This window comes from Heptranchias perlo, chromosome 5 (genome assembly GCF_035084215.1).
Source record: "Heptranchias perlo isolate sHepPer1 chromosome 5, sHepPer1.hap1, whole genome shotgun sequence".
Taxonomy (NCBI): Eukaryota; Metazoa; Chordata; class Chondrichthyes; order Hexanchiformes; family Hexanchidae; genus Heptranchias; species Heptranchias perlo.
Genome location: NC_090329.1, coordinates 136,327,762 through 136,341,783, shown reverse-complemented (window position 1 = coordinate 136,341,783; position 14,022 = coordinate 136,327,762). Strand labels below are relative to the sequence as shown.

The window sequence follows — 14,022 nt, the reverse complement described above, 5'->3', positions numbered from 1 at the left end:
AGAGACTGAGGGGAGAGAGACTGAGGGGAGAGAGACTGAGGGGAGAGAGACTGAGGGGAGAGAGACTGAAGGGAGAGAGACTGACGGGAGTGAGGCTGAGGGGAGTGAGGCTGAGGGGAGTGAGGCTGAGGGGAGTGAGGCTGAGGGGAGTGAGACTGAGGGGAGTGAGACTGAGGGGAGTGAGACTGAGGGGAGTGAGACTGAGGACCCACCAGGGACTAAGGGGAGAGGGACTGAGGGCAGAGGGACTGAGGGCAGAGGGACTGAGGGCAGAGGGACTGAGGGCAGAGGGACTGAGGGCCCACCAGGGACTGAGGGGAGAGGGACTGAGGGGAGAGGGACTGAGGGGAGAGGGACTGAGGGCCCACCAGGGACTGAGGGGAGAGAGACTGAGGGGAGAGGGACTGAGGGGAGAGAGACTGAGGACCCACCAAGGACTGAGGGGAGAGAGACTGAGGGGAGAGGGACTGAGGGGAGAGGGACTGAGGGGAGAGGGACTGAGGGGAGAGGGACTGAGGGCCCACCAGGGACTGAGGGGAGAGAGACTGAGGACGCACCAGGGACTGAGGGGAGAGAGACTGAGGGGAGAGTGACTGAGGGGAGAGAGACTGAGGGGAGAGAGACTGAGGGGAGAGAGACTGAGGGGAGAGAGACTGAGGGGAGAGAGACTGAGGGGAGAGAGACTGAGGGGAGTGAGGCTGAGGGGAGAGAGACTGAGGGGAGAGAGACTGAGGGGAGAGAGACTGAGGGGAGAGAGACTGAGGGGAGTGAGACTGAGGGGAGAGAGACTGAGGGGAGAGAGACTGAGGGGAGAGAGACTGAGGGGAGAGAGACTGAGGGGAGAGAGACTGAGGGGAGTGAGACTGAGGGGAGAGAGACTGAGGGGAGAGAGACTGAGGGGAGAGAGACTGAGGGGAGTGAGACTGAGGGGAGAGAGACTGAGGGGAGAGAGACTGAGGGGAGAGAGACTGAGGGGAGAGAGACTGAGGGGAGAGAGACTGAGGACGCACCAGGGACTGAGGGGAGTGAGACTGAGGACGCACCAGGGACTGAGGGGAGTGAGACTGAGGACGCACCAGGGACTGAGGGGAGAGGGACTGAGGGGAGTGAGACTGAGGACGCACCAGGGACTGAGGGGAGTGAGACTGAGGGGAGTGAGACTGAGGGGAGTGAGACTGAGGGGAGTGAGACTGAGGGGAGTGAGACTGAGGGGAGTGAGACTGAGGGGAGTGAAACTGAGGACCCACCAGGGACTGAGTGGAGAGGGACTGAGGGGAGTGAGACTGAGGACGCACCAGGGACTGAGGGGAGTGAGACTGAGGGGAGTGAGACTGAGGGGAGTGAGACTGAGGGGAGTGAGACTGAGGGGAGTGAGACTGAAAACCCACCAGGGACTAAGGGGAGTGAGACTGAGGGGAGAGAGACTGAGGGGAGTGAGACTGAGGGGAGAGAGACTGAGGACCCACCAGGGACTGAGGGGAGAGAGACTGAGGGGAGAGAGACTGAGGACCCACCAGGGACTGAGGGGAGAAAGACTGAGGCGAGAGAGACTGAGGGGAGAGAGACTGAGGGGAGAGAGACTGAGGGGAGAGAGACTGAGGGGAGAGAGACTGAGGGCCCACCAGGGACTGAGGGGAGAGAGACTGAGGGGAGAGAGACTGAGGACCCACCAGGGACTGAGGGGAGAAAGACTGAGGGGAGAGAGACTGAGGGGAGAGAGACTGAGGGGAGAGAGACTGAGGGGAGAGAGACTGAGGGGAGAGGGACTGAGGGGAGAGAGACTGAGGGGAGAGAGACTGAGGGCCCACCAGGGACTGAGGGGAGAGAGACTGAAGGGAGAGGGACTGAGGGGAGAGAGACTGAGGGGAGTGAGACTGAGGGGAGTGAGACTGAGGACCTACCAGGGACTGAGGGGAGTGAGACTGAGGGGAGAGGGACTGAGGGCCCACCAGGGACTGAGGGGAGAGAGACTGAGGGGAGAGAGACTGAGGGGAGTGAGACTGAGGGGAGTGAGACTGAGGGGAGAGAGACTGAGGGGAGAGAGACTGAGGGGAGAGAGAGTGAGGGGAGAGAGACTGAGGACCCACCAGGGACTGAGGGGAGTGAGACTGAAGGGAGAGGGACAGAGGGGAGAGAGACTGAGGGGAGAGAGACTGAGGGGAGTGAGACTGAGGGGAGTGAGACTGAGGACCTACCATGGACTGAGGGGAGTGAGACTGAGGGGAGAGAGACTGAGGGGAGAGAGAATGAGGGGAGAGAGACTGAGGGGAGAGAGACTGAGAACCTACCAGGGACAGAGGGGAGAGAGACTGAGGGGAGAGAGACTGAGGGGAGTGAGACTGAGGGGAGAGAGACTGAGGTCCTACCAGGGACTGAGGGGAGTGAGACTGAGGGGAGAGAGACTGAGAACCTACCAGGGACAGAGGGGAGAGAGACTGAGGGGAGTGAGACTGAGGGGAGTGAGACTGAGGGGAGAGAGACTGAGGTCCTACCAGGGACTGAGGGGAGTGAGACTGAGGGGAGAGAGACTGAGGGCCCACCAGGGACTGAGGGGAGAGGGACTGAGGGCAGAGGGACTGAGGGCCCACCAGAGACTGAGGGGAGAGGGACTGAGGGCCCAGCAGGGACTGAGGGGAGAGGGACTGAGGGCAGAGGGACTGAGGGCCCACCAAGGACTGAGGGGAGTGAGACTGAGGGGAGAGAGACTGAGGACCTACCAGGGACTGAGGGGAGAGGGACTGAGGGGAGAGGGACTGAGGGGAGAGGGACTGAGGACCCACCAAGGACTGAGGGGAGTGAGACTGAGGGGAGAGAGACTGAGGACCTACCAGGGACTGAGGGGAGAGGGACTGAGGGGAGAGGGACTGAGGGGAGAGGGACTGAGGGGAGAGGGACTGAGGGCCCACCAGGGACTGAGGGGAGAGAGACTGAGGGGAGAGAGACTGTGGACGCACCAGGGACTGAGGGGAGTGAGACTGAGGGGAGTGAGACTGAGGGGAGAGAGACTGAGGGGAGAGAGACTGAGGGGAGAGAGACTGAGGGGAGAGAGACTGAGGGGAGAGAGACTGAGGGGAGAGAGACTGAGGGGAGAGAGACTGAGGGGAGAGAGACTGAGGGGAGAGAGACTGAGGGGAGAGAAACTGAGGGGAGAGAGACTGAGGGGAGAGAGACTGAGGGGAGAGAGACTGAGGGGAGAGAGACTGAGGGGAGAGAGACTGAGGGGAGAGAGACTGAAGGGAGAGAGACTGAGGGGAGTGAGGCTGAGGGGAGTGAGGCTGAGGGGAGTGAGACTGAGGGGAGTGAGGCTGAGGGGAGTGAGACTGAGGGGAGTGAGACTGAGGGGAGTGAGACTGAGGGGAGTGAGACTGAGGGGAGTGAGACTGAGGGGAGTGAGACTGAGGACCCACCAGGGACTAAGGGGAGAGGGACTGAGGGCAGAGGGACTGAGGGCAGAGGGACTGAGGGCAGAGGGACTGAGGGCAGAGGGACTGAGGGCCCACCAGGGACTGAGGGGAGAGGGACTGAGGGGAGAGGGACTGAGGGGAGAGGGACTGAGGGCCCACCAGGGACTGAGGGGAGAGAGACTGAGGGGAGAGGGACTGAGGGGAGAGAGACTGAGGACCCACCAAGGACTGAGGGGAGAGAGACTGAGGGGAGAGGGACTGAGGGGAGAGGGACTGAGGGGAGAGGGACTGAGGGGAGAGGGACTGAGGGCCCACCAGGGACTGAGGGAAGAGAGACTGAGGACGCACCAGGGACTGAGGGGAGAGAGACTGAGGGGAGAGAGACTGAGGGGAGAGAGACTGAGGGGAGAGAGACTGAGGGGAGAGAGACTGAGGGGAGAGAGAATGAGGGGAGTGAGACTGAGGGGAGTGAGGTTGAGGGGAGTGAGACTGAGGGGAGTGAGACTGAGGGGAGTGAGACTGAGGGGAGTGAGACTGAGGACCCACCAGGGACTGAGGGGAGAGGGACTGAGGGGAGTGAGACTGAGGACCCACCAGGGACTGAGGGGAGTGAGACTGAGGGGAGTGAGACTGAGGGGAGTGAGACTGAGGAACCACCAGGGACTGAGGGGAGTGTGACTGAGGGGAGAGAGACTGAGGGGAGAGAGACTGAGGACCCACCAGGGACTGAGGGGAGTGAGACTGAGAGGAGAGAGACTGAGGGGAGAGAGACTGAGGGGAGTGAGACTGAGGGGAGTGAGACTGAGGAACCACCAGGGACTGAGGGGAGTGTGACTGAGGGGAGAGAGACTGAGGGGAGAGAGACTGAGGACCCACCAGGGACTGAGGGGAGTGAGACTGAGGGGAGAGAGACTGAGGGGAGAGAGACTGAGGGGAGAGAGACTGAGGGGAGTGAGACTGAGGGGAGTGAGACTGAGGGGAGAGAGACTGAGGGGAGTGAGACTGAGGTGAGAGAGACTGAGGGGAGAGAGACTGAGGACCCACCAGGGACTGAGCAGACAGAGACAGAAGGAGAGAGGAGCTGTGGTTCAATCAAGGTCCGAGGCGACAGGGGCTGTGATTCAGGAAGGATATATTGGCCTTTTAGCGGGGTGCAGAATGATACCAGGGCTAAAAGGTTTAAATTATGAGGCCAGGTTACGTCGACTGGACTTGTATTCCTTTGAATAAAGATGATTAAGGGGTGATCTAATTGAGGTGTTTAAGATGATTAAAGGATTTGATAGGGTAGACGGAGAGAAACTATTTCCTCTAGTGGGGGAGCCCAGAACAAGGGGGCATAACCTTAAAATTAGAGCTCGGCCGTTCAGGGGTGATGTCAGGAAGCACTTCTTCACACAAAGGGGAGTGGAAATCTGGAACTCTCTCCCACAAGAAGCTGTTGTGGATGGGGCTCAGTTGAAACTTTCCAAACTGAAATTAATCTTTCAGCCCCTGGTAGGCTCATAGTTCTTCTTGTCCCCTATTGGGTAAGGGTATTAAGAGTTACTGAACCAAGGCATGTCGATGGAGTTCAGGTACAATTCGGCCAAATTGAATGGCGGAACAGGCTCGAGAGGCAGTATGGCCTCCTCCTGATCCTATGTTCCTAATCAGGATCTGAGGGGACAGGAGCTGTGTTTCTATCAGGGTCTTAGAGGAGGGAGAGGGCTCTACTTTCACTGAGGAGGAGCGGGTCTGGGCCTCTCATAGCTGAGGCGGCAGAGGACACATAGAATAGGCTGTGGGCACAGGGGGCTGAGAGCACAATTTAGTTAGAGTACAGATCCCAGATGACTCACTCCTCAGTGCCCACATTTGGTACAAGCTCTTTCCCCCTGCCACAGTGCCAACCATCTCATGCAGTAAGTATGATATAGAGGGTTTTGCAGTAATGAACAGTCCGTCTATCCTATGGCGTATGCAGGCTGTGATGTACTTACTGCGTGGAGAGGATTGCACTGGTCAATTGGGCTCCTGAGGTCTGTACGTAATTCATCAAATGCAATTATCTGCAACACAACCAACAGAAAGAGTCAGATATTAAACTCCTCATGGTTCATTTCTAGGGGGAGGAGCAGATACAGGTACATTCACACAGACTGAGACAGATGTACGCACACGGAGATATAAATACATAGAAGTATATTATAAAGAATCTACAGCAAAGGAACAGGCCATTCAGCCTAACAGGTCCATGCTGGTGTTTATGCTCCATGTGAGCATACATGAATATGCACACATTCAGAAAGATGTACACAAACAGTAACACACATACAATGTAAATACACGCAGACAGATATACACACACACACACACACATTATATACACTCAGATACACTCCAATATACAAATACCAAGGTACACACATAGATATACATATTTACAGACACAGATGGACACAACAACAACTTGCATTTATATAGTGTCTTTATCGTAGAAAACCTCCTCAGATGCTTCAAAAATTTGCTGATGCCACCAAATTGGGGGGTGTAGTTAATACTGAGGAGGACTGTGACAAAATACAGGAAGACATTAATAAACTTGCAGAATGGGTGTGTAATTGGCAAATGAATTTCAGTATAGAAAAGTGTGAGGTATTACATTTTGGTAGGAAGAATAAGGAGGCCACATACTGCTTGGAAAATAAGAGTCTAAACGGGGTAGAGGAGCAGAGGGATCTGGGAGTACAGATACAGAAATCAATAAAAGTAGCAACGCAGGTTAATAAGGCCTTTTAAAAAAAGCAAACCAAGCACTGAGGTTCATTTCTAGAGGGATAGAATTAAAAAGCAGAGAAGTTATGTTAATCTTGCATAGAACCTTGCTTAGACCACAATTGGAGTATTTTGAACAGTTCTGGTCTCCATATTATAAAAAGGATGTAAAGGCACTTAAGATGCTGCAAAAAAAGATTCACCAGGATGATACCAGAACTAAGAGGTTGTACTTATCAGGAAAGATTGAGTAGGCTGGGGCTCATTTCACTAGAAAAGAGAAGATTGTTATAGTAGAAAGGGATGATGTAGTTGAGGGGTCAAAGATAGAATCTATTTGGTTAGAATTAAGGAACAATAGAGGAGCTATTATGCTACTGGGTGTATAATATAGGCCACCAAATAGTGGGAAGGAGATGGAGGAGCAAATTTGGAACAGTGTGTTTCCAGCCCAACCAGGAAGGAAGCAGTGCTGGATCTAGTTCTGGGGAATGAAGTGGGGCAGATGGTGCATATTTCAGTGGAGAAGCATTTGGGGAACAGTGATCATAATATCATTAGGTTTAGCATAGTTATGGAAAAGGACAAGGAGCAATCAAATGTGAAAATGCTTAACTGGAGGAGGGCAAATTTCTGTGAGTTGAAAAGGGATCTAGCCCAGGTTCAGGATGGTATGTTGCCTCCCTGGTGCCAGGGTCAAGGATGTCACTGAGCAGCTGCAGAACATTCTGGGGAGGGGGGGAGGGTGAACAGCCAGAGGTTGTGGTCCATATCAGTACCAACGACATAGGTAGAAAGAGAGATGAGGTCCTGCAGGTAGATTTTAAGCAGTTAGGAAAGAGATTAAGAAGCAGGACCTCAAAGGTGGTGATCTCCGGATTATTCCCGGTGCCACGCGCTAGTGAATATAGAAATAGGAGGATAGAGCAGATGAATGCAAGGCTGGAGAGATGGTGCAGGAGGGAGGGGCTTTAAATTCCTGGGGCATTGGCAACAGTTCTGGGGAAGGTGGGGCCTGTACAGTCCGGATGGGTTGCACCTCAATGGAGCTGGGACCAATGTTCTCGTGGGGAGGTTCACTAGTGCAGTGAGGGGGAGATTATTAATTAAACTAATTTGGCAGGGGGATGAGCACCAGGATGTAGAAATGGAAAGGAGAAACAAGGGGCATAAAGGATCGGGGAAGAAAGATAGCACTAGAGCAAGTAATAGTACAGTATTAGGTAGGATCAGACTAAGAGAGAGTACAAGAAAGTCGAAGACTAGTTTGCAGTGCATGCATGTAAACGCACGAAGCCTGATGAACAAGTTTGGTGAGCTGCAGGCACAAATAGCAACATGGGAATACGATGTCATGGCGACAATGGAGACCTGGCTCAAAAAAGGGCAGGATTGGGTATTAAATATTCCTGGATACAAGGTGTTCAGGAAAAATAGGGAAGGAAAAAAAGGAGGGGGGTGGCAGTATTGATTAAGGAGAATATTGCAGTACTGGAGAGAGAGGATGTCCTGGAGGGGTCAAGGTCAGAATCTATTTGGTTAGAGTTAAGAAATAAAAGAGGTGCCATTACACTACTGGGTGTGTTCTATAGGTCACCAACTAGCGGGAAGGATATAGAGAAGCAAATTTGCAAGGAAATTATAGAGAGGTGCAAAAGCTATAGAGTAGTGATATCTGGGGACTTCAACTATCCTAATATAGACTGGGATAACAATAATAATAAAAGGGCCAAAGAGGGGAAGGAATATTTGAAATGCGTTCAGGATAACTTTCTTAAGCAGTATGTTTCCGGCCCAACGAGGAAGGACACGTTGCTGGACTTGGTTCGACGGAATGAGGCGGGCCAAGTGGAGCAAGTGTCAGCGGGGGAGCATTTAGGGAGCAACGATCATAGTATCATAAGGTTTAGAGTAGCCATGGAAAAGGACACAGACTAATCTAAAGTAAAAATACTCAATTGGAGGAGGGCAAATTTCAATGGGATGAGAACAGATCTGGACTGGGTAGATTGGAATCAAAGATTGGCAGGCAAAACTGTAACTGAACAGTGGGCGGCCTTTAAAGAGGAGATGGTTTGGGTACAGTTTAGGCATATTCCCACGTGGCAGAAAGGTCGGATAACGAAAGCCAGAGCTGCCTGGGTGACAAAAGAGATAATGACTTAAGATGAAATGGAAAAAAGGGGCGAATGACAAATGTCAGGTTGATAAAACGAGTGAGAACCAGACAGAATATAGAAAGTTCAGAGGGGAAGTGAAAAAGGAAATAGGAGGGGCAAAGAGAGAGTATGAGAATAGACTGGCGGCCAACATAAAAGGGAATCCAAAAGTCTTCTACAGGCATGTAAATACGTGTTGTGTGGCACTACCACCGTGCTAAATGGGATAGATTCAGAACAGATCTAGCAGCTTAAAATTGGGCATCCATGAGGCGCTGAGGGCCATCAGCAGCAGCAGAATTGTATTCCAGCACAATCTGTAACCTCATGGCCCGGCATATTCCTCACTCTACCATTACCAACAAGCCAGGGGATCAACCATGGTTCAATGAGGAGTGTAGAAGAGCATGCCAGGAGCAGCACCAGGCGTACCGAAAAATGAGGTGCCAACCTGGTGAAGCAACAACACAGGACTACATGCATGCTAATCAGCGGAAGCAACATGCTATAGACAGAGCTAAGCGATCCCACAACCAACGGATCAGATCAAAGCTCTGCAGTCCTGCCACATTCAGTCATGAATGATGGTGGACAATTAAACAACTAACGGGAGGAGGAGGCTCTGTAAACATCCCCATCCTCAATGATGGTGGAGTCCAGCATGTGAGTGCAAAAGACAAGGCTGAAGCATTTGCAACCATCTTCAGCCAGAAGTGCCGAGTAGATGATCCATCTCGGCCTCCGCCTGATATCCCCACCATCACAGAAGCCAGTCTTCAGCCAATTCGATTCACTCCACGTGATATCAAGAAACGGCTGAGTACACTGGATACAACAAAGACGATGGGCCTCGACGACATCCCAGCTGTAGTGCTGAAGACTTGTGCTCCAGAACTAGCCACGCCTCTAGCCAAACTGTTCCAGTACAGCTACAACACTGGCATCTACCCGACAATGTGGAAAATTGCCCAGGTACGTCCTGTCCAAAAAAGCAGGACAAATCCAATCCGGCCAATTACCGCCCCATCAGTCCACTCTCAATCATCAGCAAAGTGATGGAAGGTGTCGTCGACAGTACTATCAAGCGGCACTTACTCACCAATAACCTGCTCACCGATGTTCAGTTTGGGTTCCGCCAGAACCACTCGGCTCCAGACCACATTACAGCCTTGGTCCAAACATGGACAAAAGAGCTGAATTCCAGAGGTGAGGTGAGAGTGACTGCCCTTGACATCAAGGCAGCATTTGACTGAGTGCGGCACCAAGGAGCCCTAGTAAAATTGAAGTCAATGGGAATCGGGGAAAACTCTCCAGTGGCTGGAGTCATACCTAGCGCAAAGGAAGATGGTAGTGGTTGTTGGAGGTCAATCATCTCAGCCCCAGAACATTGCTGCAGGAGTTCCTCAGGGCAGTGTCCTAGGCCCAACCATCTTCAGCTGCTTCATCAATGACCTCCCTCCATCATAAGGTCAGAAATGGGGAGGTTGGCTGACGATTGCACAGTGTTCAGTTCCATTCGCAACCCCTCAGATAATGAAGCAGTCCGTGCCCGCATGCAGCAAGACCTGGACAACATCCAGGCTTGGGCTCATAAGTGGCAAGTAACATTCACGCCGGACAAATGCCAGGCAATGACCATCTCCAACAAGAGAGAGTCTAACCACCTCCCCTTGACATTCAATGGCATTACCATCGCCGAATCCCTCACCATCAACATCCTGGGGGTCACCATTGACCAGAAACTTAACTGGACCAGCCATATAAATACTGTGGCTACAAGAGCTGGTCAGAGGCTGGGTATTCTGCGGCGAGTGACTCACCTCCTGTCTTCCCAAAGCCTTTCCACCATCAACAAGGCGCAAGTCAGGAGTGTGATGGAATCCTCTCCACTTGCCTGGATGAGTGCAGCTCCAACAACACTCAAGAAGCTCGACACCATCCAGGACAAAGCAGCCCGCTTGATTGGCACCCCATCCACCACCCTAAACATTCACTCCCTTCACCAACGGCGCACAGTGGCTGCAGTGTGTACCATCCACAGGATGCACTGCAGCAACTCGCCAAGGCTTCTTCAATAGCACCTCCCAAACCCACGAACTCTACCACCTAGAAGGACAAGGGCAGCAGGCACATGGGAACAACACCACCTGCACGTTTCCCTCCAAGTCACACACCATCCCGACTTGGAAATATATCGCCGTTCCTTCATCGTCGCTGGGTCAAAATCCTGGAACTCCCTTCCTAACAGCACTGTGGGAGAACCTTCACCACACAGACTGCAGCAGTTCAAGAAGGCGGCTCACCACCACCTTCTCAAGGGCAATTAGGGGTGGACAATAAATGCTGGCCTCGCCAGCGACGCCCACATCCCATGAACTAATTAAAAAAAACAGTAAACGGGTAGTAAGAGGAGGGGTGGGGCTGATTAGGGACCATAAAGGTGATCTACTCATGGGGGCAGAGAGGATGGCCAAGGTACTAAATGAATACTTTGCATCTGTGTTTACCAAGGAAAAAGATGCTGCCAGAGTCTCAGTAAAGGATGATATAGTTGAGATACTGGATGGGCTAAAAATTGATAAAGAGAAGGTACTAGAAAGGCTAGCTGTACTTAAAGTAGATAAGTCACCCGGTCCGGATGGGATGCATCCTAGCTTGCTGAGGGAAGTAAGGGTGGAAATTGCGGAGGTACTGGCCATAATCTTCCAAACATCCATAGATACTGGGGTGGTGCCAGAGGACTGGAGAATTGAAAATGTTACACCCTTGTTCAAAAAAGGGTGTGAGGATAAACCCAGCAACTGTAGGCCAGTCAGTTTAACCTCAGTGGTAGGGAAACTTTTAGAAACGATAATCCGGGACAGAATTAGGAGTCACTTGGACGAGTGTGGATTGATTAGGGAAAGCCAGCACGGAATAGTTGAAGGCAAATCGCGTTTAACTAACTTGATAGAGTTTTTTGATTAGGTAACAGAGAAGGTCGATGAGGGCAATGCAGTTGATGTGGTGTATATGGACTTTCAAAAGGTGTTTGATTACGTGCCACATGGTAGGCTTATCATCAAGATTGCGGCCCATGAAATAAAGGGGGCAGTAGCAACATGGATACAGAATTGGCTAAGTGACAGGAAACAGAGAGTAATGGTGAACGGTTGTTTTTCAGACTGGAGGAAGGTGTACAGTGTTGTTCCGCAGGGGTTGGTCCTGGGACCACTGCTTTTCTTGATATATATTAATGACTTGGACTTGGGTGTACAGGGCACAATTTCAAAATTTGCAGGTGACACAAAACTTGGAAGGGTAGTAAACAGTGAGGAGGATAGTGATAATCTTCAAGAGGATATGGCTCGGCTGGTGGCATGGGTGGACAGGTGGGAGATGAAATTTAACACAGAAATATGCAAAGTGATGCATTTTGGTTGGAAGAACAAGGAGAGGCAATATAAACTGGAGGGCGCAATTCTAAAAGGGGTACAGGAACAGAGAGATCTGGGGGTATATGTGCACAAATCGTTGAAGGTGGCAGGGCAGGTTGAGAAAGTGGTTAAAAAATCATACGGGATCCTAGGCTTTATAAATAGAGGCATAGAGTACAAAAGTATGGAAGTCATGATGAACCTTTATAAAACACTGGTTCGACCACAACTGGAATATTGTGTCCAGTTCTGGTTACCGCACTTTAGGAAAAATGTGAAGGCCTTAGAGAGGGTGCAGAAGAGATTTACTCGAATGATTCCAGGGATGAGGGACTTTAGTTACGTGGATAAACTGGAGAAGCTGGGATTGTTCTCCTTGGAACAGAGACGATTGCGAGGAGATTTGATCGAGGTATTCAAAATCATGAAGGGTCCAGACAGAGTAGACAGAGAGAAACTGTTCCCATTGGCAGAAGGGTCAAGGACCGGAGGACATGGATTTAATGTGATTGGCAAAAGAACCGAAGGTGACATAAGGAGAAACTTTTTTACACAGCATGCACTGCCCGAGGGGGTGGTGGAGGCAGATTCAATCATGGCCTTCAAAAGGGAACTGGATAACTACTTGAAAGGAAATAATTTGCAGGACAAAGGGAATAGGGCAGGGGAGTGGGACTCGCTAGATTGCTCTTACATAGTGCCGGCGCGGACTCGATGGGCCAAATGGCCTCCTTCCATGCTGTAACCTTTCTGTGATTCTGTGATTCTAGGTGGATTGGAATTAAAAATCAGCAGGCAAAACAGGAATTGAACAATGGGAGGCCTTCGAGGAGGAGTTGGTTCGGTTACAGAGAGACAAATCCCTATGGAGATTAAATTGAAATAGAAAAAGGAGGCTTACGATGAATGTAAGGTTCATAATACAGTAGAGAACCAGGCTGAATACAGAAAGTACAGAGAAGATCTAAAAAAGGGAATAAGAGGGGCAAAGAGAGAGTATGAGAATAGATTAACGGCTAACATAAAAGGGAACCCAAAAGTCTTTCATCAACATATAAATAGTAAAAGGTTAGTCAAAGGAAGGATGGGACCAATTAGGGACAAAAAAGGAGATCTTCTTGTGGAGGCTGAGGTACTAAATGAATACTTCGCATCCGTCTTCACTAGAGAAGAGGATGCTGCCTTTGTAGCAGTAAAGGAGGAGGTAGTAGCAATATTGGATAGGATAAAAATAGATAGAGGAGGTACTTAAAAGATTGGCAGCACTCAAAGTAGAAAAGTCACCCGGTCCAGATGGGAACATCCGAGGTTACTGAGGTGGAAACTGCAGAGGCTCTGGCCACAATCTCCCAATCCTCCTTAGATATGGGGAAGGTGCCGGAGGACTGGACAATTGCAAATGTTACATCCCCGTTCAAAAAAGGGGAGAGGGATAAACCTGACAATTACAGGCCAGACAGCCTAACGTCAGTGGTGGGGAAACTTTTAGAGACAATAATCCGGGACAAATTTAATCGGCACTTGGAAAAGTCTGGGCTAATAAATGAAAGTCAGCACGGATTTGTTAAAGGCAAACCATGTTCAACTAACTTGGTTGAGTTCTTTAATGAAGTAACGGAGAGGGTTGATGAGGGTAGTGTGGTTGATGTTGTGTATATGGACTTTCAAAAGGCATTTGATAAAGTACCACATAATAAACTTGTTAGCAAAATTAAAGCCCATGGGATTAAAGGGACAGTGGCAGAGTGGATACAAAATTGGCTAAAGGACAGAAAGCAGAGAGTAGTGGTGAAGGGTTGTTTTTCAGACTGGAGGGAAATAAACAGTGGTGTCCCCCAGGGGTCAGTATTAGGACCACTGCTCTTTTTGATATATATTAAAGACCTGGACTTGGGAATGGAGGGTATAATTTTAAAGTTTGCAGATGTCACGAAACTCGGAAATGTAGTAAACAATGTGGAGGATAGTAACAGATTTCAGGAGGACATAGACAGACTGGTGAAATGGACAGACATAGGGCAGATGAAATTTAACAGAGAAGTGTGAAGTGATACAATTTGGTAGGAAGAATGAGGAGAGGCAATATGAACTGAATGATACAATTTGAAAGTGGGTGCAGGAACAGAGAGACCTGGGGGTGTACTACACAAATCTTTGAAGGTGGCAGGACAAGTTGAGAAGACTGTTAAAAAAAACATATGGGATCCTGGGCTTTATTATTAGAGGCATAGAGTACAAAAGCAAGGAAGTTATGGTAAACCTTCATAAAACACTGGTTAGGCCTCA

The 14,022-nt window shown here is 50.6% G+C and overlaps 1 protein-coding gene across 1 annotated transcript in view; it reads right to left on the bottom strand.

Moving 5' to 3' along the window:
• cnih3 (cornichon family AMPA receptor auxiliary protein 3) overlaps positions 1 to 14,022 on the bottom strand; it is a 101,793-nt gene that overhangs the window by 62,292 nt on the left and 25,479 nt on the right. The window contains exon 2 of the mRNA XM_067983941.1: positions 5,387 to 5,455. Within this exon, the coding sequence (XP_067840042.1) occupies positions 5,387 to 5,455 (69 nt within the window). The remainder of the gene's footprint in view (positions 1 to 5,386; positions 5,456 to 14,022) is intronic.